Here is a 26,772-nt window from a genome sequence, read left to right on the forward strand (position 1 = left end):
AACATCCATCCATCTTCTACCACTTTATCTTCAACATGAGGGTCGCAGGAGGTGAGAGTGAATGCTTGTTTGTCTCTATGTGGCCCTGTGATGGACCGGCGACCTGTCTAGGGTCTACCGCTCCTTTTCGCCCTATGTCAGCTGAGATTGGCACCAGTAACCCTCATGTGGAGGATAAAGCGGTAGAAGATGAGTGAGAGTGAGTGGTGAGTGTTTCTGGATTCTTCTAGCCCACAATCCTCTGGTCACAGATGTACTGCACCCTGTGTAGAACAAAGTGGCCCTAAACTGAGCACAAATTTGAATACTCAAGAAAGTGAAGTAAGAAAATGTAAACTTTATTGCAACTTCATCTAAGTTCTCCGATTTACAGAAGAGGAAAAAAAAACAACAACTTGTAATGGCACAGTCATCGTAATATGTACATTGCTGATTCTGCAATAATCCAGACACCTGTTTAGTCCAGATTTAAGAGTGGCATATTAAGGCGCATGGCGTCATGTTCATTCAACCTGCATCGGGAAGGAATAACACATCAAAGCTTTTCCTGCAACATGAACATACCACAGTGTTCTGTAAAAGCATTAGATCAGGAACTCAAATCAAAGCTCCTCACATGAAAAGAACCCAGTGGGGAAATCACAGTTTGTCCATTGTACATTCAGCTCAAGGAGAGATTAAGACATTGATGTGTTTCACAACATACTGCATGTTGCACTAAGACATTTGGTGATTCGATAAGCATCAATAGACCTGAGTGTTGGAGTTAATACAGTAAACTTGTTAGATCAACGCTACACAGTCAATTTAGTGGTGAAGCCTTCACTAAGTGATACTTTTGCAGTCTGGATTATCACTGCTGGGCAGTTAAGATTATCATGAAAAGAACAAAACAATACAGGGAAGCACTGCGGCAATAGAGCACTGGCAACTATCAAACTCATAGAACATCGTACCATGGTGCAAAGCTTGGCAGAAATTTCTTCAAGAAAATCATGTGATATACATTAAATTTGTTGAGCCATAGAGATTAATGTGATTATGAGATTAGTCCAAAGACTAAGGCTCAGTCAAGGTTCACCTAAGGACAGAAATGACTGAGGGTGTCAAGTGACTACTGCACCTCTGTGACTTTAAACAAAGATGGCAGCAAATGACTTCTTTTTCTTACTCACAAGAGCATTGTTTTTTTGTTTTTCTTTTAAAATGTATTTTGGGATCTGTAGAGATTTCCTCCAGGAATCGTCTGACACTTTAGGAAATACACCTATTTGCTTTTGCGGCAACAAGTTCAAAGAGAACTGTGATACCACTCTCATTTCTGTCTGTTTGAAAAGCTAGCTTAGCTTAGCATAAAAATGAAGGGAAGTCCGTGCCCCAGGTTTTTTTTTTTAAATAACCCAGCACATAAAACAATTGTTTTCTCTTTGAATTAAACAAACCACATAGATAGACAGTTAATCGGTGTGTTTAACTGGAAAACTGCTACGCTAGCTGTTTCCCCCATTTACGCTAAGCTATGCTAGTTAATTTTTACAGTGGAGATGTAGAAGTGTCTCATATAACTCTCTGCAACAAAGCAAATAGGTCTATAAAATGTCACATTATTTACTTTAAATACCTGTACCACATCCATGGAGTTGTCAATGAGACTTTCTTTAGCAGTTGGGTTCGGTATTAATGACAGAGCAACACAACATTTAAAAAAATCAAATACATATACAGGAGCAGCTCATGTAAAAGCCCTTACTACAGCAGGTTAGTATAAGACGTTTCTATCTAATGCAAAATCAAATATAGTCAAGAGATACAATGACAGTAGCTTGGCCTCAGCTTCATGTGGCCTACAGTACTAAAGGACATTCAGACATGTCCAACGGAGTGGTGTGAATAATAAACTATTCAAAGATGAAGTGCTAGGATGTAATGGATGGTTGTGTCTGATGATCTTGCAAAGCACTGAAAACCGTAACTTGAGGTACATTCATTAAACATCAGCCCTTCGGCCTGATAAGTTCAAGTAAAGGCCTTTCCATTGAGTGAGCGAGACATACGGTACCACTGGTTTTTTTTTGCACAAAAATTCCTGTGAGCTAATTTCATTCCACTAAGCATTTCTCCTCGAAAAAGCCCTTTCAAACATCTTCCGTTGTCCTTCTATGTCATCATTTGGTCTTCTTGAGTGATTCAGATTCTCTTTAAGCAAACAAGGTGCTTGCTTTGTTCCTCCTTATCAAGAGAGCCAGCAGCAGCTAAAAATTTGAAGACTGTAAAAAGGCAGTATGTAAACGCAGATTTCTCCGAAGTTACATACACTCACAAAAAATGGCAGGAAAAAAAAGTCAACCAAGAGGTAAATCCAATTAACATGTTTTTTAAAAAAGGAAAGTAAAGAAAAATACAAATGATTCTGAACTGTAAAGTGCAAGTATAAAAAAAAAAATCTTTCTACATGTCATCTCAGGGCAGAGCCACGAGACAGGGTCAATGGTCTTTAGTGGAAAAGTGCAAGTTGAGAAGAGCACAAGTATTTTTAAAAAAAAGAATTTGATTCAAAACAGTAACAGGATAGGTCAGGTGACTATGTGGATATCACATGACTCAGCTTCGTCCTACGAAAACAGCCACCTCCTCCAAGGGCACAGGGTAGTCCTGTAAGAACGTCCCCCCATCAAACACCTGAGCGTTCTGGCTGTCCTGCCACTGGAAGCCCCCGTCAGGTAAATAAATATCCCTCCTCACTGCTCCCTTCTCCACCACTGGTGCCACCAGGACCTGGAAACAGCACATTCATATCAGACATGTCAGGATTGGACACTTAATAAGCAAGGCCTTAGGTTACAGTTGAGCCAGATTTGTATTTAATAGTATGCCAGGCATATCAGACGCTGACAGATGGAAATCAATCCCCTCCCATCAGGAAATCATAACGTCATCAAATCACCTTGTCTCCTATGAGGAACTGGTCATCAATGGTGAAAGTCATGGGGTCACTGGGACTGAGCCACCACATCGGCCGGTAGATGGGGTTTCCTGTCATCTGCCACTCCTCGGCATACTTTTCTATGAGGGGGACCACGTCCCTCTGGTGCTTCACGATGTAGGCCTGAGTTAGGTTTATCACCTATAGAGAGAAGATTTAGGATTTAAAAAAAAACAACAACTATCTATTTGTCAGCTCATGGAGAATCTATAATTTTTTTGTGTGGAGCTGGAGCTTCTGCTGAGGTCCAATCTGGTTTTCTGGCTTTCATGAAGCTGAAGGAGACAGCGGTACTGGTACATTATACTATATGCTGATGTATAGGGAGTGCTTGGGCCGATAGCTGATACCAATATATTTTTCCTGCGCCCAATTGAGGTTGTTTCATGTTTTCTGTAGTGAAATTATATTTTGCATATTCATGTCACAGCAGTATAAGATATAGATTTTCTTCATTGTGCAAAGTAAATAAACAGTAATAGTTGGAGAGGGTGCAAGGAGGTAGTCACCTATTCATTCTACTATTTTAGTCATTAGTCATATCGGGGGATCTTGGCGTGTTTGCCGATATCAAATAATACATTTTAAAGCCAATACCGATATCATGCCAATAATGTCATACCTGTGTACCCTTCTCATACCTACAGTATGTAACCTATAGTCATTAAACAATAGCTGTTATAACTCCTGCTCCACTAGTTGGCTGCTGTGTTTCTAGAGTTTCTCTGAACTTAGTAGTACAGCATTCTCTAATGCAGCTCCCTGGTTGTGGATTAACCTTCAGAACACATTAAAGCTCAATTACTTTGTCCCACTGAGTGTGTTCAAATCATTGATGAAAAACTGTGGCCATGGACTTTGTACTGTGTCTTTATTTCGTTGTCAGAAATGTGCCCTGTTGACATTTTTCTGTTATACTTTATGGTGAGCTAACTAAGCAAGATATCCCACGAAAAAGAGATTTTTAACAATAATTAACAAATACATGTTCAAGAGACCAAGACAAACTTATAAATGTATGACAGTGTCAACAAGCTCTTCCCTCAACTGAATAATCTGCCATTGATTCAGTGAATGTTACACGGTCCAAGTCTTTGTCTTGTCTCCATGTGGCCACACTACTGCCGAATTCCTGGAAAGGTCACATCCTCTCCACTGTGCCATGACGAAAAAAAACTTGACCGCATCTATAAAAAATGTATTTTTATGAGTTGGGATTGGGAACATTTGTAGGAATGAGCTCAAAGTCAGCCTGGGTTTGAGTGGATCTTTCTCTAATTGACAAGCCAGGCATGCGTGTGTGGGTTTGAGGTTTTTCGCTGCTATTCGATTCCAGTGCCGTCGCTGCTGTGACCTGTCAGTGACTCACTCGAGTCTCACACATTCTGGAAATAAAGGTGCGCCAAATTTACACTGGACTATATTCCACCCAGAGTTGCAGTTGCAGTTATTTATTCATCACACGTAATGCTGTTCTCCTCCGAAATGTCTTTCCCCGGTCTGTCTCGCTGCATCTGAGTTTAAAAGTTGAAGGCCACGCAAGTGACCACAAAGGAAAACATTGCTGCTGTCAGTTGTTTAGCTGTTAAAAGGCCTATTTTTATCTTTGTCTCACAGCACAAGTCACAGGCGGTCTATATCGCTGCCTCAGTCCTCTCCTTGTGGAAAAAAAAGGCAGTTGATCGCCCCCACCCTGTCACACTTGTCAATTACTCATGGAAATCTTAATTGCTACAATAAAGTATTTTTCCAAGACTTGTCCTCAAATTCATTATCATTCCTGCCGAAGTGGCTCTTGAGTGTGAGCCATAAATCTAGAGGAGGGGTTGTAATTCAGAACAGATGGACTCTTAACCACAGGTAATGTTGGGAGGGGGCCAAACAATCGCTCCTATTGAGAAAAGAAGGGAAGGGCAGCGGAGGGGAAAATAGACTTCCTTGGCCTGAGAAACATCAAGCGCTTTTCTGCGCAGGAACTTGAGCTCTGGCACCACATTGTCAAGCGTATTGATATCTGTCACCTGACTCTTTGAGAAAGTAGGCATTGTTTTTTCTTCTTCTTCTTCTTCTTCTTCTTCTTCTTCTTCTTTTTCCTGTTGTACATGGTGAGGGATACATTCCTCATCTCCAGTGGAGAGGGATTGGGTTTAGGTGGGAACCTCTCGGTCCTGAGCTGAGGTGAGGCTGATGGGTCAATAAACTCTCTTTTTTTCCATGAGTAGTCTTAACTGCTGTGTGAGAGTGGAGGATAATCTTCACACGCATTCTTCTGCTGATCGCTCCACTGTAGACCTTCACAAGTGAAGAAACGTGAACCTACCATGTTGTCTTTTATAATTACATTACATAATGCCAACCACTAGCCTGATGCTGCGCCCGTGTGTTTACAGGGAAAATAAGAAGCCTCATTACGTTCTCTGATTGATTACCTCCACCAAAATGTTCTGGGGACGTAAGTAGGATATGGCCAAAGGAAGAAGTGATTCGATTTTGATCTGGATCTAAGAGCAGCTGTTACCCTTGCATTCTCTGTTCCCGTGAGTTTTTGGTTGTATACCTGAGCGTCCCCGTAAACCCAGGGTGCTGTGTGGAAGCTGATGACAGGGAGAAAGGCTACGATTTCCAACCAACGGATAAACAACTCCTCATCTGTGACCAGATCTCCAGACAGAGAGCCACCTGTGGGAAGAGAGGCGCAGATGGAAGGAAATCCTCAGGTTACACTGGACTGATATTCTTCTTGTAGCTACTTTAAAATATCCAGGAGGTAAACAGGTTTCTGTGAGCTCAGAGACTTTACTGTAGTGAGAAAGGAGTTGCAAGTTGTGTTGTGGAAGTGTTATTTAACAGATTCTCTTTCGTTTCAGCCTCTTTGTGCTATTGTTTGAAATTGCAAATGCAGCTTTCTGGATCTGGCTTAGTGGCTTAGTGTTACTTGGGAGAATTACAGTATGTCTGGGACACTCTTAACACCTGGCACATCCTGCTACCACCATGGCCTGACCTCAAATAAGTGGATAAATGGATTGAACAAACCATTTATTTGTACACTGATGCACGAAACTTGTGATTTCTTTTTGCCTAAAACTACAAGTTCAAATTCCACAGATTTTTGCGAAAGACAGAAATATCAATATTCTAAATATCTAAATATTATACTAAATATCAACGTAGTATAGATATAGAGTAGTGACCCATAGGCTGTGGTATTACCTACTGCATCAGGAATGAGGAAGTTGTATCCCAGCAGAGTATGGTGCAGCAGGGAGGGAATGATGCCCTTCAGGCCCATCAGACTCCAGTCAGACTGCAACGGGGTCATCCTCACAAACAGCGGCTTGTGACTCGACCTGAGACTCAAACAGAATCAGAGTAAGGACATGCATGACTTAAAATGAAACAGAGAATCTCACTGTTGGCCCAAATGACGCCTGAGAGCATTACCGTGTTCCTGCTGTCACGATGGTAGAGTCTCCTATCCTTGTGGCCAGGTCAGCCAGCAGCCTGATGTACTTGTCTCCACTCAGATCCTGCGGTGCTCGCAGGGCCTGCTCCTCAAACAGATTCCCCTCACCCCCCTCCAGCATGATGTACTCCATCCCCAAATGGGCCTGCAGGGATCCCACTCTGTCCAGGAACCAGCTCACTGCTCCTGGGTTGGTGATGTTCAGCTTTACACAGAACTGTCCTTGCCACCGACTCATGACAGGGATCTGAGGGCGAGAAGGAACGCTTTGAGTTTAATTAAAGTTTGTTTTACTTGACAATGCATGTTTTGTGAAAAATTGTTGTATGATGTTGTCATCATCATTTCTCTGTGTTGCATTTCATACTGCTCTGCCTTTTATTAAGATGGAAAGAAAGAACAAGAAGTTCTTTGTCTTGTTATTCAAGGTATTCTCATAAGTTTAAAGCTGCACCGTGTAACTAGTGGTGATTTTTGTTATTATTCCACTTCTGTTTGGTCTCTGTGAGCAGAAATCATGTAACATTATTTGTATACTGTGTCTCTCATCTAAAAATGGGCTTTGTCAAGCAATACTATCAGACCTACCGTTGAGCAGTAGAATTTCCTTTTGACAAATCATTTTCTTTTCTTTTCTGTCTAAATTACGCACTGCAGCTTTATCAACTAAGTTATAGAAATAGATGTGTGTGAATAAGCCAGTGCAAATGTAAAGTAAATGTAAAGTGTCTAACTTTACACGTAGGTGTCAGCCTACCACAGTAATAACTGAGAAAAATAGAAGAAACAAAACTACTGAGAAGAGCGAACACAAAGTGATTTACAGCATGAGCCCTGCACTCCAGTCAAGTCTCACCAGCTGTCCCTGAGGAGCCGAGGGGAGACTGAGCCAAAAGGCCTCGGTGCCGTCCTTGAGGGAGGTGTGGAACTGTGTGGTGTCCACACCGAGGAAAGGGGACAGGGTGATGGAAATGTTAAGAAGCTTGACAAGTGGGAGGTCCCTGGTCAGTCTCTTGGACATCCCCCTTTTCCTGACGTTACAGTAGTCATGGTCCTGCAGGGGGACAGAGAGACATCCTATCTCAGGTCAATGCACCCTAATATTTGCATTACTCACAAAGCCATTAACATTTAACAAGAACATATGTACTGATTTCTCCACGTGGACGCCTTTGCCTTGTAAGCTTACAGCTCCAACATACTGACCCATGTCAGAATCACGTAACATATGCTGCAGTGTAATCCTCAGGAATTTACATGTTGAAGTCAATCAGAGATCTCAGATTACATAACTGTGACAGAAAACCTCTTAAGAATACGAGAGCTGACTCATGAAGGTGAAGTTTTATGTCATTTCTGAGAATGTTTTGTGTTCTCAGTGTTGAGATTGTGCGTGAGATTTTACCCTGGATTTTGAATGTGACATCCAAAGTATGATCAAAATAACATGAAGTGAGACAAAATATCACATCATCATATCTTTTTTTTTTTGTCTATGAGGTATGAACCTTTTTCTACTAATCTAAACTATTGTAACAAAGCAGCTGAACAGCAGCTGTACCTAATAAAGTGGTCAACGAATGTATAGCCTTGGTTTTGCCAAAATAGCGTAGTGTAGAGTCTCAGTAATACGTTTAGAACCCAAACTTTCCAACGCCAGCGTGTCATTCCAAACTACATTATGGAAACAGTGGACAAAAAAGAAACTGGACCAGTTTTTATAGAGGATCAACTTCAGCTTCCATGAGTTTCCATGTTCCATTTGTTCACAAAATGACTTCCATTAGCATCTTCTTCTGTTGAATGAACCAGGTCAGATCACAGCATCAGGCTGGTGTCAGCATCACCTGCTTGTGTTAGTCTTGGCTTGGATCCCCTTTGATTCCCGATTCCTTACCATCCAACAGTTACCACAGTGAGGGCAACCTGAGCTCAGTCATGGGAGGCTCTGTTTGTCTTCTCTCAGCTATATTTGTTATGTAATGGAATATCTCCATGTATGACTTACTGTAGATCCACTAGTGATCTTGTTTCCGGACTGTTTTCAATAACACTCAAGGAAAAATTAACCTTTCCTCCCACCTTTTCGTTCCCCACTCTGGACATTCACTAAAGAAAACACAACCTCACAGCTAATCAAATATGGAGATTGTCACTGAGCTGTAGGGACTTTTTATGCAAAGCTACAGTGTGATAAAAGTTAAAGAGTGATATGTTTGTGTTCCATGGTGACAAAGCGTTTAGGCATCATAATTCACGGAGTAACTGCATAGATAGCAATCTTAACCCTTAAAATGTCCGTCTGGACCTTTGTTTCTTATTTAAACATAAAAGGGCCAGAAAATGTGCTTTTGCCCATTTTTTCCAGAATAATTTTCAATATGTGGCAGTTATTTACAATTCACTGCATGTTACAATAGTGTAATAATAATTTAAAATAAAAAAAAAAGATTTTATTTTGAAAAAACACTGTAGTTGTACTCGAACACCAGGTATTGCGTGCCAAATTTGAAATTTAACAGTATAACACAGGTTTTTAAAAAAAATAGTTTGAGTTTTTGTCTCAATGTCCAAAAACAGGCTGACAAAGATGCTGATTTGCTGGCTTCCTGCAACAGCACGAGTGAAATTAACATAATAAAAATTGCAAGTGTGTCGTCGGTGTTAAATGGTTCAACTGCATCATTCAATATTTTTGTCCATTGATTTCTGGTTATTGTTCAGTAGATGAGGCTGTGCAGTGATCACACTATAGTAGCATAAACTCAACAGGATCACTTTATTCTCTCTCTTGGCTTTGAAAACTCTAAAAATCCACACAAACAAAGACTCGTACCATATCAGAGAGGAGAGTGGTGGAATGTTCATTGAGGCTGATGACTCCCTCGCCCAGCTGGTGTCTCTTCAGACGATTGGAGAAGATCCTCAGCTCCCTCTCCACCTTCGGGCCCGAGTCCACGTTAGTGAGCAGCTTCCAGAATGGCTGCCTGTAAAACACACAGAGGAGTTTTTAATGTATCACTGTCATGACCTCCAGACCCTGCTCTCCTGACCTTTGGACCCTGCCTCAAGTGCTGTCTTTATTTCGCATTGATCAGCGTTGGTTGTCTTGTGTTGTTAATTCTGTCCTTGTGTGTGTGTGTCTGGTGTTGCTGCTAGTTTTATTTGTGTTACTTTGTGTTGTTTTATCTTCAGGAGTGTGGAGTCATAGGAGGAAACTGGACTTGCTTGAGTTTAAGTCTGCAGCACACCAGAGGATAATTAACCAGATTTCATGAGATTCCATGAGATCCCGAATCCCTTGAAATACTTAAAGGCCTCTAGAATTAAACGCCTAGAGTGTGGTCGTGTATGTTGACTGGATCGTCGAGTCCAGGGGTGTCAAACTCATTATAGTTCAGGGGCCACATCCAGCATAATTTGATCTCAAGCGAGTAAAACCAGTAAAATAATAACCTATGAACAACAAGAACTCAGAATTTTCCTCCTTTGTTTTACATTTAATGAAGTATCTTTTTACAAAACATGACAATTCTTGAGAAAATTAAGTGCAGTTTCAGCAATATTATGCCTAAATGTACCATGTACACATGTGCATTACAACCTACAGATCACAGTGGATCTATAAAGGCACAAACATTTAGTCACAGGTATCTGGGACTGAAAAATATATAGCATATATAGTATTTGACATTACATTTTCTCAAATCCATCCTGTGGGCCGGATTGGACCCTATGTTTGACATCCCTGGTCTAGTCTGTGCTTTTTTGGGATTAAAACATTGAAAATCGGTTTCAAAGTTCATCATGTCTGTGCTGCAGATATGACACGTCTTCACATAAACTCATAACTGCTGTATATCCACGCTCATGGCAATGCAATGACATGGGTGACTGAGAACCTTCACATACTTGTTTTTATGACTGTTTTTGTGATTGCCTGAGCTGCCCTGATGTGATTCACCTGCATCATATGAGTCTTGTTAGGTTCCTCCATCTCTGTGCTCCTTGTATTTCATGGTCAGTTTGTCTTGTTTCTCTGCACTACCTTTTTGTCTTGTCACTTAATTCAGTGCTCATAGCAACATCACAGTTTGACTGCTATGACAACCCCTCTCCTCTCCTCTAATCTTAATCTTAATCTTAATCTAAAGTGAACTAACCAAAGCGCTTTCATGTTGGGCAGCTCCCTGCTGTGCTGGGACAGTTGCTGTGCAGCTTCCTGGTGAGCAGCTTTCACGTCGCGGGCCACACACACAGTGTACTGTAGAGGGAGTCGCTCCATACTGGGCAGTGACTGCAGGCAGAACTGCTGTCTGCTGTCCACCCCGAGCTGCAGGGGGGTATCAGGCGAAACAAGAACTGCAACACCTGTGTGGTAGAGGGAAAGCAGGGGAGGATATGTCAGACAAGATCACTTCAAAACCCGTTAAAAGTCGGCTTCGGCGTGAAGCAGCAGAAACTAGTGTGGAGTAAGAGGCAGATCCTCTGCAGATTCTTCGTATATGACATAGTGAGCGCGTGTTACTGAGACTGGTGTGAGTGTGACGGATGGAGTGTTGTAGGAGGTAGCGTGTAGGCTGTGTCAGCTGATATTGCTCCACTCAGATGTGAGAAAAACACTCCTCAGAATGAGATATAGCAGTTATGCCACAGGATGGGTTTACCCTGGGACTGTTGGCAGCCTCTGAGGAGAAAGGTTACACTGCACACCAGTGTTACAAGGCTCGAGTAGCTGGGACAAACCGTGAAAGTTATGGGATCGCTTCAGGAAATGTGGCCTATTTGTCTCGTTTCATCGCCTCGCGCTCTCTGTGAGAGGAACAGAAGCTGGAGGATCACGTGTGACTCAATTCACTTTGCGGAAAAACAACTTCGCGCAAACCCTTGTTGTGTGAAATGATAAGATTATGGGAAGCAGATAATTGTGTCCACAGATGTAGTTGCCCTGTAAGGAATGTCTCTTCCCTCTCAGGTTACTCCAACCCCCTAGCCTCACCACTTCTCACCCTTCCTGACTCCCACCATCTCCCCCCAGAGTTTAACCTTCCTGTCCACCCGCCTCCTCTCCACTCCGCTCGGCTGTGGGTCTGTGCCACCTCAGGTCGGCAGAAACCAGCCGACAATCAGTCGGATCTTTGTACAGCCTGCTCAATGCAGTAAAAAAAGGTTTGAGATTTCCCTCAATGAACAGATTTAGGTGCAAAAACCTGCTTCCAAAGCAAGCTGACAGTCTGAGAGCTTGGCTCACCTCACTCACCATCTCTAGTTTCAATGGGTTTACTGTTCTCGAGCAGGCAGGAACCAAGAGCAGGCAGGATAATCACGTACCAGTTTATAATCGGATTAATAGGTTCCGACATCAGCGTTCAAGTGCTGCATAAAGCCTAGTGAAGAGCCGTCAACATCAGGCCGTTTCTCACGTGTGTGCAACAGATAATGTCAAACAGATCCTGGTAACACCTCAGCTGCCCCTCACATGATATGAGGTCAGCATCCGAGGTTTTCAAAAAAATGTACCAACATTTTTGTGAAATGGTTCAAATGGGTTGTGATTTGTGTGTAAATACAGCCCAGACGTAGGGCAGCGGAGAAGATGTTATAGCTTCATGGAAGGAGGAAAGGGGAATGCAGGCAGTGGAAATCGAGGCGACCAGACTACACCAGACACCGAGCAGCCTCGTAGAATGATGTGCAGATCCAGCAGGCTGCAAACACTGTGTTTCACCAAAGTGCACACGGGGTGGAAAGTGAGTTTAAGTCCGCGAGCGCAACGTCTTAAATCATATTTAATTTTTATGGGGGATTGCAGGGCCTTGAGGAAACGGGACAGTCTGGTCAAAACCAGCCGTCCCATTTAGTCCATATTTGATTAAACATGCAGACTTTAATGTTTCAATCACATTATATACATTTCCAGCTTGACACTTTGCATGTACGTCAATGCATTTTTAGAACGCAGCGGTTGATCGAGACTTAACTTCTCGCCGTGCGTCTGTGACGGCTGTACAGTATACGTCTCTGGCAGAATGCTGTGACTGGACGCACAGAGTTTACCAGACAGAGGCAGGAATCAATAAGTGTTATTTAAAGAAAGTGAAGCAGGTTTGAGTTACAGCCAAGGTGGGGAGCCCAGGAGTTAAAGGGGAAGTGAGAGAGCCTATTTTTAGAACAATTCCTTAAACACTTCAAGCTTCCCCCGAAATATTTTCCACGAGCTCTCAAAAGGAAAATTATATGCCCGGCTGATCGTAGCCACTCACCTTCAAAGCAGCAGATATGGTAAAGGTAAAAACAAATGAGGTTTATTCGGCAGAGTTGAGAGATCAGACACGCTTTTACAACGGCTCGGCCAACGTACGTACAACCTCACATGGCCTCTCCATACACACACACACACACACACAGTCTTCCTTTCATGGCGGACTGTAAAGTTCCTAGAAAAAACAGTGCAGGACTTATAGGACCATAAGTCTTAAGCACTTCCTCCTGCTCAGTCTGAGCTCAGTGTTTTTCGAGGTGGTCGCGGAGTTGACCCCGCGCTCCCTCTGAGGGGTCAGGAAGATTTTAATGTGGCGTCTAGAGTTGAGCGGCGTGCAGGATACACAGCTGCTGTGGAACAGATGGACTGCTCTCTGTAACCTGTCATATTTATACTGTTATTTATGACACCTGTATGTGCATGCAGACCTGACCGGCACTATTAAAATGTGTGCGTGTGTGTGTGTGTCTGTGTGTGTGTGTTCAGGCATGGATTTCCTTAACAGTGGAAACTTGGGTTCTGCGCCCAACCTCAAGAAATTGATGGCCACAGAACTGGGATCTTGCCATGGCAGTAAATTTCCGATCCCAGTTATTGAAAAAAAAAAAACAAAAAAAAAACACACAATGCAACACTAAAGAGACTTTCTCTGCTCTCGTCCGATCATCCATCACATTTATTGTCTCGAGTGTGAGACACTTTTGGTCTGCACAAATATTAGAGCAACTGTGTCCCGCTGACTCTGAGTCCATATTCAAACACTTTGATGTAATAAAACACGGCAATGTAACATATTTCTGTCGTTTTTTAAGCCAAGATTCTCGATATGCTGCAAACATCATGGTAATAATCTGCAGTTGGATTTTTCTGTTATGTGCAACATCTGTCAGTTGTGTCAGATGGTGTTTTTGTTACCATTTATGATTATTATCTCTTTTATTTTGGTAACCTCTCTCTCGTTACTTCCCTTCCCGTGATTTCCTGTCACCTTGATTACATGCTCCTCCCTCATTAGTTTCAGCTGTGTTCAATTAACTCACTATTGAGCCTCACTATGTGACCTGGTGAGTTTTTGTGGACCTTGTCTTTAACCTTTGAGATTTCGATACCTTTGCAAAATGATTTGTATGTATTGACTTTTCTTGCTGCTTCATCCCACTTTGTTTGATTGTTTTCCTTCATTTGAGTCCTCAGTCATTTGTAACAGTGTAAAACTATTGTGACAGAGTTAACCCCGTTAACACCAAGCTATTGCAGACTGAGCACACTTTGCATTACCGTAATTACGCTGTACAATTGCAGTGTTTTTTTAAATAAAACTTTTTGTTTTTCTTCATTTAAAATGATTAACACACTACTTTAACATGCAGTCAATTGTAAATAACTGCCAGATATTGAAAGTAATTCTGGAAAAATGGGCAAAAGCACTTTTTTATGGCCCTTTGATTGTTAAAATAAACAAAAAAGTCCAGACACTTTACTTTGTAAGGGTTACTTGTAGTGCAATTCTGCAAATTACAACACTGTCTTCCCTGGAGTGCACTATTTACCTTGTTGTTTAATAGCAATATGAAAACAATTATGTTTTCATAGTTTTTCTTTCTTGCACATATTTAATAGTCTTTATTTCTTTACCTTCCTTCTACTTTCTACCTGTTTGTGAATGTTGACTCCTGTAACAATGCAAATTTCCCCATGGGGGACGAATAAAGGGTTATCTTATATAGTCTTATTTTAATATTTAAATTGTTGAAAACTAAACAAAATTATTTATTTGTGAAACAATAAATATTTTATAGTTAGTATAATAGATTATTTTAGTGTCATGCATGTAAGTGCCAGTGAGGTTGCTGCGCTCCACCAACAAATCATTATATTATTACGTTGTATCCCATCGAGGGGAAGAAAGGAAAAGGCAAATGATCCTAATATCTCAATGTGTGAGTGAAAAGGTTTTTCGTAGTCATCCAACCAAAGGAAATTAGCAGAAATAACGTACATTTTACTGAAAAGAACATTCCTTGGCATCTACCAGTATTTAGTATAAATAATGTATAGTATATATGGTTTATTTTACATTAAGAAAATAAAGTCAGTCCGTTGCACACGATTCATATGATAGCGGTTACAGCAGTGTTTGTACTGTAATAATAATAATTAAACCAAATTATTATTTAGTAATATTAGAATTATTAGTCAGTTACTGAACATTTGACAGTTACTATTGTGTGTTTCAAAAACACTGCTTTCTTTCCTTCTGCTCTCTCTATTGTTTCTTCTTCTCTCTCTATTGTTTCAAAGGTTCTCAAGAAAGAAAACAAACGTGAAACATGTAAGCACACACTGCTCGCATGCCGTGTTAATGGAGAAGGTTGTGAACAAGCCGATATGTCCATCAGTGGCTCAGTCCTTCCTTTAAAAAGTTGCTCTCTAGCGTCTCTCTCACTCGCTCGATGCCCTTGATGGAAAGTACTAGGTCGATTGACTGTGGAAAATGTTGTCAGATGATTTTCAAACAGTAGCTCTGCTCATACAGGGGATGACAGCCTGCTTTTAACAAAGCTTCAGTTGGCTAAGTGAGTCATTATTGAAGCGTTTCACCTCTCACTTGTGTGGGAGAGTCGAAGCATCGGGACAGCTGCCCAAAGACGACCTGCTGACCCCTCGGGCAACACAGGGTTGTTTTCACAACCACAGTCTTCCACAGTCTAGTGGAAGACCACAAACTATTGTCTGTGTTATAGGTAACAGTTAAATCTGCTTCTGTGCTGAATTTCAATATCTTTTGTCTCATAATGAAGGACCTTGTGAGCATAATGAAGCTGCAACAACAAAGCTGATTAGGAATCATAATCTGGAATTATTGTCATTATTGTTTAAATCAGATTTCATGAGGGTTGCGTATCCACGTCTCTGTGTTGTGCTTGTTCAGCTCTCGCCAAGAGACCAACAACAAACGGACGGGAGCATTAAAGTATCATTTCTTCGGAGCGCGCACGGAAAGATTGAGTCAGAGATAGACGTAAAGGAAAAGGAGTGGGAGACGCTGTGGTGAAGCAGAGAAAAAAAACATGCACTAAATAAATTAAAAGGTGAACGGAGAGAAAATGAAGTCATGTGTGCACATAACGGACACACACAGCACGACACACAGGCCGGCAGCAGACTACGAGGTGGTTTAATGACTTCGAGTCATGCGAGTCTTGCAGAAATTATATCTGAGACTAATCTCTGAAAGCTAACATGGAAAAAAAAGCTATATAAAGACGCAGATAAATTAATTATGTCCAGACTGAAAGTAGTGATGTCAGTTTAAACAAACGCGGTCTTTCTCTCTCTCTCTCTCTCTCTCTCTCTCTCCAAGCACTATTTAAACGTTAAACATCTTAAAGGAAAGAGTCTCATTTACTTCACTGTGTGCACATTTTAATAAATACATGTGCAAAATGTAGTATTAGTATTTAAACAATTAACAGTTTTGTTCACTTTTAATTAAGTGATGCACACTTTTAGATACTTTTATGTAGCTTTTTGGTAAATGTGCTGTGCAGACAATAAACTACTACTACTATACTTCTACTACTACTGGAATACAGAATGGATAAAACAAGGCCAATAAAATACTTTATAAATAAATGTTATAAAATGTTCTTCTCAGTAAACTAAATGTATTGTTTGACTTGTAAAAAGGTAGATTTATTTTCTAAAATAACTGCCCAGATTTTTATTCCATAATGATTTCCATACAAACAGTTTGTCATCATTATATTTCCCTGTACTGTACTTGGCAGAACACGCTGATATTTCATTTAACCACGAGTGAGCTGAAGGATTTGAATGTGGAAAAACAACGTCAACAAAAAAAAAAACACGTTAAAAACTTTGACCACTGTATAAGAATTTTAGCAAGCACTATATAAAAAAACAGCCATGCATGGAGCTTAATATAACAGTTCTTATAAAGCTGTTAAAGGTCCAGTGTGTAAAAAAAGTTGGGATCTATTTAGTGGGGAGACAAATGGACTGCTCTCTCCTCTCTGTGTCAGGGAGCTACGGTGGCCCTCACACACCAGAAAGGATGCCATTCTTGTTCATTTGTATCGTAAGCTTCTGCTTCAAAAGTGAATTTCATGCTCTGGACAGTTTATCCGTCTGAGCTGCTAAATAATCATGACAGTAAAGCAAGGCATTCACCTAAAATACACACAATTTTTATTTTTTTAACTTCCTATCACTGACCCACTTACATGTTACACACTGGATCTTAAAACAACATTATGAATTTACATAATTAATAATGAATACATTAGTTGTTGCTGCTGTGATTTATAACTGAGCAAATTTATATGTAACATTTCTAGTTATATTTTTTAAGTTTTGGTCCTTGGAGACACCAAAATCTATTGATGGATCTTGAGCTCATTTTCTTTATTGCTCTGAAAAACAATTCACGTCACGTGACATCCTCCTCCTGCCAGCACAAGATAACTGTAATTCAATTTGATCGCGAGCAGTAATTTATTCCCAAATAATGGACATGTGCACGTCAACAGTTAACCCGACACTATTTCTGCTTAGATTTACTGACTGTAACACCATGTCAACTGTATCCCTGTGATTTCAGGGTGCTTACGTTAGATAAAGGCCCTTAAAGCTTCAGCTACACGGTCTCCTCTTATATTTTTAATACAGGATGTGGCTTGAGTGATATCTTATCTGTCCTTAGTAGCCCAGTTGTTTTTGTATGGATAAAGACAGGTGGGGCTATGACAAGTTCCTCCAGTTGGCAACACTCTCAAATGTCACTCTGCTGCATGGTTGCACATATCCTCGCCCCCTGTCTCTCTCTGCTTTACATTTCTACTTCTTCTTTACTTTGCTACTCCTTGTGTTATTCTCTATAATAATGACTTTTACTGTGTGATAGAAGACAGTCGGTTGTTTGCTGGGTTGCTCGTTGGTTCAGCGTAACTGGCTTGCTTTTTTAAATGTCCCCAGGAGTCTTCTTAGGTTAGTAACATCAGTCACAGCTCCATATACCCTACTACATTTATAATGTGCCCCTGTGACTAACTAGAGTCAGTGAAGACAGGTCCCACACACACACACACACACACACACACACACAGTTAAATATTGCTGATAGTCACAGTGGGTTCACACAGCTGTGAAACCTAACATTACATTAAAACTCAAATATGTTTGTCCTCCCATTCCCCTGAAAAAAAAAGCAAAAAAAAGCACAATAAATCATAAGTAATATTATAATATTTAGTTTTATTACCACTGGAGTGCTGCCTTTGCTCAATCTGTTTTCGGAGAAAACAAACAGACTTTTCACACTATGTGCACGGAAGAAGTGACCCAGCTTTCTCTTTCTCTCCCTCTCTCTCTCTCTCTCTCTTATGAACTAATGATTTTGTGAAGTATACACAGTCGTTGCATTTCAAGTTGACACGTCTTGTGTGTTTGTGTCGAGCTAACGTGGAAACTGTCGTTATACACTTGGACTTGTAAGAAACTAATATCAAACAAGTTGAATTCGTCTCTGTCCACATGTTGAAAGTACAAATCAGTGTTTTCTGTGTATTTTTATCTTAGAAACAATTCACACAGAAATCTGATAGTACAGTGTTAGCTACATAATAAAATGTATTATTTTATATTCTGTAAGTTAGATGTGCAGTTTGGTCTGATACTTACAAATAGAAACAAATAATGTAGTCCAAATAATAATAAAACCTCTTAATAAAAGTGTAATATAGACGTGTGCTTATAGAATAAATACTTAACCTACAGGTGATTTAATATTAGTATGGAGAGTTTGGCTTTAATACAAAGACATCATTGTAAATACATGGCAGTGTAAACATTTTTGTTGTGATTTGAAATTTTGTATTTAGCATTAAAAAATGGTCCAACGGTCTATAATATATACATTCTATTTTTATTTACGTATTATCTTCATCTTTACTGTCTTTGCTCCTGAGAGAATATAAATGTCCCCTCTGCGGGACTAATAAAGGACTATCTTATCTGATCTGATCTTCAATCGAAATATAGCCTCAAACACATGTGAAAATACGTGACACTGTAGAAAAGTATTATCACTGTGGTCAGACGTGCACATTATGTAAATGTAAGAGCCAAACACAGAAAGTCTTTGTGCTAAAGTACGTGTTTGGGTGTTAAATATATCTTTAATGGTCCAATGGGCATTGTTGTCATTGCTGAGCAGTAGTTTGCTATGTTTGGGGCTACGTACAGTATGTGTCTGCGAGTGGTTACTTGGCAACATTCAAACAGTTGTTCTATTTGGGATGTCATCTCATCTATGTGTGTGAGTGTGTGTGTGTTTTTCTCTTCTGAGACAAAGAAACAAAGGTTTATGCCTGATAATCATCCCCTCACAAGGTGGAAAAGGGATTTCTGTCATGTGACTCTCCCATTAAGCCCGCCGCTGTGTTACGTAAGATCCCTAAATGTGTGTGTGTGCACATAATGTGGGCACGCATGTGTGCATTTGTGAGGATGTTCTGCTCACAGTCACTGAAGTCATAATAGATGAGCGATTGTATCACCTCAGGGGCTGATGTCATGATGCCCTCCACTGTGAACTATTGGTGTTAAATGGGCACTTTGACAGAGCAGCTGTACTCACACATGAACACACACACACACACACACACACACACACGTACACGCACGCACGCACGCACACACACACACACACACGTACACGCACGCACGCACGCACGCACACACACACACACACACACACACGATTCCTCAACACACTGACAGACAAACAGATACTGTGTGAAAAAATACGTTTTTGAAATTTTCCAGTCATTTCATTACAAGGTGGAAAGAGTACTGAAATATTCTACTCTCTAAGTAAAAGTACCACTATTTTGACAACATTTTACTGAAGTAAAAGTACTGGTCTAAAAATGTACTCAAGTTAAAGTAAAAAAGGAGCTTGTTTAAAATTGACTCAGAGTAAAAGTTACTTTTTTAACAAGTTTGGGGTTCTCTCTTGTGTTGTGACGAGAGATACAAATCTCACATGAATTGCTTTTAAATAAAGGCAAACCTTTACAAATTAAAGTGCCGACAAAATAAAATATGTAAACACATAATGTATCAGTCAACATGGGTCAAAGGTCACAAATGCCTTCACTTTCTCATTCAGGGACCTTAATTAGTGCCAACTCATCATTCGCCTGTCCCCATTATTCACCTGTCCTCATCATTCACCTGTCCTCATCGTTCACCTGTCCTCATCATTCACCTGTCCCCATTATTTACCTGTCCTCATTTTTCACCTGTCCTCATTATTCCCCTGTCCTCATCATTCACCTGTCTGTCCTCATCGTTAACCTGTCCTCATTATTCCCTCCTCATCATTCCCCTGTCCTCATCGTTCACCTGTCCTCATTGTTCCACTGTCCTCATCGTTCACCTGTCCTCATTGTTCCACTGTCCTCATCATTCACTGCCAATGTTTCCTGTGTGTGTTTTTTTAACGGATGTGATTTTAAATGACAATGCAGTAAAGTACAGTACTTCCAAAAAACATAGTTAAGTAAAAGTAATATTAATAACTTTAAAAATGACTTCAAAAAGTACAAGTACACAAAAAAACATACTCAATTACAGTAACGCAAATTCATTACTTTCGACCTCTGACAATAACATATTTATATCAGAATCTTTTGAGAACAACACTTGAAAGCACAGTATGAGATTTCTTCTGCTGGGGGTTTCTCAATCAAAACAAAACATAAGACCTAGTTTGATGATAGCAGTATGGGATCCTGGGAATTGTAGTTTTGTTTATTTGGTTATACAGTAGACCATATAACAAATGGACATATCCTCCAGGTTCTACCTGAACCAACCAGGAAATAAGACTATGTTGAAAAGCCACTATAGGCTTCAATAGAACATAATGTGTCTGTTGTAAATTATGTTCCCATAGAGGAAAATGGCGTGGCACAATATGAGAGAGCACTAGTGTGAGTGACAGCTGGTATGATCCAGTAAGAGCCTGGTTGTAGGTGACACCTGTGAACTTCTGTCAACATGGCAGTGGCCAATATGTGAATCTCGAGGATTTAAAATGAGTCCAGACTCTTGTGGGTGACATCACTACTTGTTGACACTTGGGTCCCCTGTGTGTTTGTGCATTATGGCGAGAGTTGGCAGCAGAACGCACAGCAAATGGCAATGAGAATAGACACAATAAAATGACAAAAACAAAAAAAGACATCACACTGGCTGTTATATATGTAAAGTAATAGTGAATATTTTCCTTCCTCACTCTGATGTTTTAAATAGAAATAAAGGTGTAGTAATAATATTAAGATGAAGTGATACCTATGGTCGGACAAAAACTGTCATGCAGTAAAATGTACATGGGAATTTTTTTTTAAATCAGCACAGAGAGGCTTAAAAGGTATTTTTCTCTGTTTCTTGGTGTAACATTACAGCGTTTTTCGTCTTTACAAGGAACTTTTTGAAAAAGATGGTTTACGTTTTGTGCCGTTTCCGTCTGGACATGGTCTGAGTCCCTGAGGTTAATGATATAACAAACACATATATACACACACACACTCACACACTGTAAACGCTCTTTATCAGTCACATTAACCATTCACATCTTCCAGTGGTCCACGCCTCCCCCCTTTGCCCCCAGGATAAAATCTAACACCCCCAAAATAACCTGGTGCGTTATAAGAGTCAGCAGGGCCCTGATCCAACCTGCCCTTTTAATAGAAACAAAAGGCAATTACCCTGCCATCCCAAAGAGTTAATTTAAGATGCGAAAGGTGGTTTGCGCCCTTTGTAGTCTAATCTCTAAATTAATAAACTGAAATTGCTTTACACTCTATTTGTGGGCCAGTCTTCCCGTCCAGCCAGTCGCCTGTGTTTCAGAGGTTGTGTCTCTGAAGGCTTTCAGGACCATTTTTCTCAGCTCATACGTGTGCATGAGTGATGGGGTGTGGCGGAGGGTAAGAAAATACAACAACATCCACAGGGATTTCCTCACGCCATGGGGCTCACACCACACGTCGCATAGTCACTGATGTGGGGTCAGATTCCCTGAGCCCTTGTGCTAACCCCCCCACACCAATGGCAAGTGTGGAAAAAAAACTGTTGACCCCGTGTCATTTTAAGGATGTGCAAAGGTCTCTCTCACTTTAAAGGCGACATAGATCGGAAGCTCCAATTAACGCTGCGTTTGTGTGTGTATCTGCGTCATTACCTCGTTTATGAAACCCTAAAGTTTCAGAACAAACAGTTCAGCCACTGCTGAGAAAATAGTGTTGTATTGTTTTCCTGGGCTCTGCAAAGCGGATCGGCAATTCCCTATGCTGATGATGTCATCAGAAATCCTCACCACTCCTCTCACCACTGTAGTGCCTCCTGGTGCGGGCACTAGTCCGGGCACATCCAGTTGCGTACATTCAACCGCAGAAGAAGAAGAACAACTCTCGTTGTAGCTGCTGAGATGCAGAGCATCCACCGTGCCAGAGGGGGAGCTGTGTATCTGAGAGCTGGCCTATCTATTACGTCACTTCCAGGTACCTGGCCAATCACAGGACAGTGGGAAAGCTCTCGTTGGCTGGCCAATCACAACACAGTCCACGTTCTGGGGGTGTGATTTTGGTCTGAAACGGCGCGGCTGATGAGAGCGTCAGTGAGGAGATATTTTGATCGGCTCGTTTGCAGCGACTCTGAGGTTTTTAACCATGAAAACAAGTTAATATATGTAAGTAGACCTCCATAACTAACATATATGTGTGATACAAGCATTCGATGTCACCTTTAACAGAAAGAACAGCGACTACACTTTTGCACATCAGATAATCTCCCACGACATGAACTGAATCTCAGCCGACACATTAATGATTAATCCAGAGCACGATCTCTTACCTGATGAGCCCAGGAAGTAGCGCTCCAGGGCCGAGCCGAAGCCTGAGGGCTTGTCCTTCCGATCGCTGACAGTGAAGGGCTGCATGGTGGCATTTTGATCATTGATGGGCCATGTCTGACCCTGCACACTGGCTCCACCATACCAGGACACATTGGTCATGGAGAAGCAGTCCTGGAAGGGTGAGAGGGACTTTTCAGGACAGGGACGAGAAATAGCGGTTCACAGTGAGTCCTGAGAGACCAAATGAGATGTACTAACGTACAAGTTGGTGGAGATTAGAATAAAATGAGCCACATTTGACAGCAGAGGGTAAAACAAAATTGCTTTCTTGTTATTTTGATTATTTACCCCTCAAATCTCTCATTTGAAAGACTTTATAAGAAGGCTGTGATTTCATTTGTCAGTGAGCATAACTGAAATGCTGCTTGGAGTATGGATTAACACAGATGGACCCAACTGTCCCATATGACCACTTTTGACCAATGGCCAATTTCTTTTCCTATTTTCATATTATAATGTATTATTTCTGTGGCCCATAGCATTGGTGATCTGTCCATGGTGTACCTGACATTCCACTCTACGTCAGCTGGGATTGGCACCAGTAGCCCTGTGACCCTCATTTGGAGATAGACAATGGATAGATAGATGGATGTGGCCCATTGCATCAATACTCAAAAATTGCATTTGAGTTTATTCTAAGGCAGAAAGCAATACTTTAGAGAAACATGTTGAATAGGTCTGTTAAAAATCTGCATACATGGTTATTGAAATGAATAAATATGTAAATGCAACTTGCACCACAGTCACTTTTTCAGTTGTGAGTGGGTCTACTTGAGCTCCTGTTACCGTTTATATTGTATTTAATTTAATTTAATGGTAGGAATAACCGAAAAGTTCCCTGTGTTAATGATGAAATGGACCAATCTTTGACATTCAGTGTGACTTTAGTGCAGGGACCCAGAGCACAGAGTGGCATGTGATGGTGACATGACACTGTCTCAGAAAGCGTCGCACGCAGAAAGCATTGAATGACAGTGTTTTCTAAGAGGAAGCTTGTCCTTACGCATGGGAGAGACGCAATGCGCACTATTACATGTCAGCAAATCCAGTCTCGGTTTAAGAGATTCAAAAGAAGTGCCAGCAGGGTCGCCAGAGAGGATTTAGACTTGATTTTGGAAATCAGGAAACAAATAAAGGCGACTTAAGTTTGGAAAGATTTCCTGTGAGCAGTCGCAGCGCCACATGACAGGGAGTTATGGCTCGGAATGTTCCAGTGAGGACAGATTAACCTCCCTAAACATCCAAATAGTTAAATGCCTTTGATAATTAAGCTGAGGGAAAGTACAGTAAGTACTGTGCGTGTAAAAATGCTCAACTGTGACGCAGATTTGACATGAATACCTATCTATTTACCTATAAATAAATACATGTCTGTAACTTAATTGGACTTTAAATGAGTCATCAAAATGTCAGCATCGCATGCAAGTCCATTGGTGGCAAAAAAAAGAAAAAGAAAACTGGCATTCAGAACAACAAAACAACCTATTTTCATCACAAAATTAAATTTAAAATAAAAAATATAAATTATATTAAGTCAGTAACGTGCTGCTTTTAAGCCACTTATTATTATTATAATATATTATTATATTGGTTTCAGTTTGAAACAGATTACATCGCGTCGTATAATATGAAGAGATGGTTTTTGTGAATGTTGTAAATTGATGTCACCAACATGCAACAATAAACACGACGCACAAAACGCATCTTAAATGAACTGTGATATTAGCGAGGACTGTTCCTGTGTTTTAGAATTATATATACAATATAACAATAGAATATCTACATATAGTATGTATAATAATGTGCAGCAATTATATGCACACACTCAATAGGTGAGAAAGTATGCGCAAAGCGCACGAAACGCGCACAAGAAAAAGAGAAAGCCCCATTTTGCACATTAAATGCTGCGTAAAAAAAAAAAAAGTCACCTTGATGCGATTGTGGACTGCGTGTTAGTGAGATGCGACTGACTCTGACGGAGAAACCCTTACCTTCAGCTCCACATGACAGAGCACCGGCGTCCAAGTCATACTGTAGCACTCCGTCTCCGTCTCCTCGTTCACATCCAGCGAGATCTTCACTTCGGCCACAGAGTCCCACGTATAGCAGAACTCCGTTTTGTTCAGCCAGCACAGGTTCCTCACGAAGGGAACCTCGATGTCAGGGTTCCCCACGTTCCCCACATCTATTTCCACAAAGGTCTTGTCCTCCGTCAGTGTCTGTATGACCAGCGAGTGGGTTCTTCTCTCCCAGATCAGTCCGCTAAAAGTCCCCCTGAGGATCCAGTTCTTGTTGGGCTGGTCCACCACTTGCCAGTAAATGATCCCGATGGTCATTACGAAGAAGACGGCCACTCCGAGACAGGCGATAGCTCCTTTCCAGGTCTCGTTCATCTCCTTCAAACCTGTATCCCATGTTACCTCTGGGATGGGGCTAGGGTTCCTATTACGAGCGTGGGGCATGTTGTTTTTTGTTTTTTTTTAAGATGAGCAAAGAATTAAAACACAAAAAATGCTGCAGAAATCTCTGTGCGTCAAAAGTCTCTGTTGCTTCATCATGTCATGGTGTTTTCAATCAGGCTATACAGGGCAAAACCAGCCTACTCTTTTATCTTTACGCCAAACTGTTGGCGTTGTCTTTGCGCAATTGTGCCAGCAACAGAGACCTGTCATGTGAAGAAAGCAGCGGAAAAAAAATCCCCCAGCGGGGAAATAAAGCAGTATGAATGAATATGGACTTACCACATACTGCTGCAGTTTTAAAACAAGTTGGATTTGTAAATTGCATTGGCTGCAGTGAGCTCGTGAGCAGCCCCAAGCCGGGTTTGGCAGCAATGCCTACGAATAGCTCCTAAGACGCAGTCTTGCTTGCCCTGCACTTTCTGACGTAACGCCGGGTTGTTTCTTCATATGAAAGGTAGAGAGAGGGAAAAGGGGGATCAGGAAGCTTTGGTAGAGTCTCGGAGTTGCCCACCGGGGCGAGGAGGCCATGGACAGCCTGAAAGGGAGCGACCCCCATGCGTGCTCGCTGGCAAACTCTCCGTGCGCTCTCCGTGCGTAAAAGACTGTTGAGACTTGTCATCCGGTGGTTTGGTAGACAGTGAGGGGCGTCAAGTGGGCATGTAAAGGTCGGGAGACTTATCATGACTTATCCAGATCTGACCGGGTGGTGTTGAACATTTAAAGGGGAGCAAAAGCGAGAAAGTGATTTTAAATAAAATCAATAAATAATCACAAATCCAAAGGTGTTGGTTTGTATTGTTTTCCTCCCATGAGCGTTTGTGTTAAGGTTGATAAATGAATAAGTCACACAAACAATTACCCATGTTCAGAAAATGATGCTCCTGAATTTTCAAATAATTGAATAAATGTTATATTGTGAATCGTGTGGAGGTTTAAATCACTTTGAACGCTTTGTTTTGACAGCTGTGTGACAGGGATGTGCCACCTGTCGTGCAGCTAACATCCTGCTGAAGCTGCAAGGCTCATGATGAAGTATCAAGTAAAATGATTTCTTATAATGTATTTAAACCTTTGTTGTTATATTTTCCATTTGCATTTTAATTGAATTAATTAACTGCATAGTCACTCTTTTCCCATTTACTTCAAATGTACAGTTCATTTTATGGCCACCTCATGTAAAGGTACAGTGTGTAAAGTTTAAGTGAAATTATTTTCATTTGGCAGAAATTGAAGCGAAAATAAATATACTCAATTAGTGTTGTTATCATTATCCCATGAGTCTTTTATATTTCTACCACCATGTTTTTATAATAGTCCATAACAGACAAACTAACAATTTAACAATTTCATGATTATTTGATCATTTGATGCAATTATTTTGCGAAACCAAACCAAATTTACTGCTCTGATGAAGACCAACATCTGATGTTTTTAACTTTAAAGCTATCCATGTATGTTCTTTTCTGATTTCCTCAGATGCCTATGTTTGGGACTGTCACTTACACTTTTTTGGACTATCCCTTAAGATGGAAAAGGACAGTCAAAAGACTATTTGCTTTTATCCCTGATGAATCTTCATCATTAATAATCATTCAG

The 26,772-nt window shown here is 40.9% G+C and overlaps 1 protein-coding gene across 2 annotated transcripts; it reads right to left on the reverse strand.

Annotated features, from left to right (window-relative positions):
• Positions 1-317: 317 nt before the first annotated feature.
• Positions 318-26,159, reverse strand: si:ch211-236l14.4 (SITS-binding protein). 2 transcript variants are annotated; one of them, XM_058646004.1, is made up of 10 exons: positions 24,706-26,156; positions 22,654-22,825; positions 10,613-10,820; positions 9,286-9,436; positions 7,306-7,503; positions 6,428-6,696; positions 6,197-6,333; positions 5,541-5,662; positions 2,945-3,124; positions 318-2,775 (listed from the first exon to the last, which is right to left on the reverse strand). In XM_058646004.1, exons 1-10 carry the CDS (start codon positions 25,174-25,176, stop codon positions 2,602-2,604), a joined length of 2,082 nt encoding a protein of 693 aa, XP_058501987.1. In that variant the 5' UTR covers positions 25,177-26,156; the 3' UTR covers positions 318-2,601. The 2 variants fall into 2 exon arrangements, 1 of the variants encoding a protein (XP_058501987.1); XR_009241876.1 differs by lacking the exon at positions 318-2,775 and having other exon boundaries at positions 2,984-3,124; positions 6,201-6,333; positions 24,706-26,159.
• Positions 26,160-26,772: the final 613 nt, after the last annotated feature.

Source organism: Solea solea, chromosome 12, assembly GCF_958295425.1.
Source record: "Solea solea chromosome 12, fSolSol10.1, whole genome shotgun sequence".
Classification (NCBI taxonomy): Eukaryota; Metazoa; Chordata; class Actinopteri; order Pleuronectiformes; family Soleidae; genus Solea; species Solea solea.

Excerpts from the sequence above, each read along its gene's own strand:
- si:ch211-236l14.4 (XM_058646004.1), bottom strand. The coding sequence starts at position 25,176 with ATGCCCCACGCTCGTAATAGGAACCCTAGCCCCATCCCAGAGGTAACA. Across the intron at positions 10,821-22,653 it reads CTACTTCCTGGGCTCATCAG|GTGTTGCAGTTCTTGTTTCG; the intron begins GTAAGAGATCGT and ends TCTACCACACAG. Across the intron at positions 3,125-5,540 it reads GGGTTTACGGGGACGCTCAG|GTGATAAACCTAACTCAGGC; the intron begins GTATACAACCAA and ends TTCTCTCTATAG.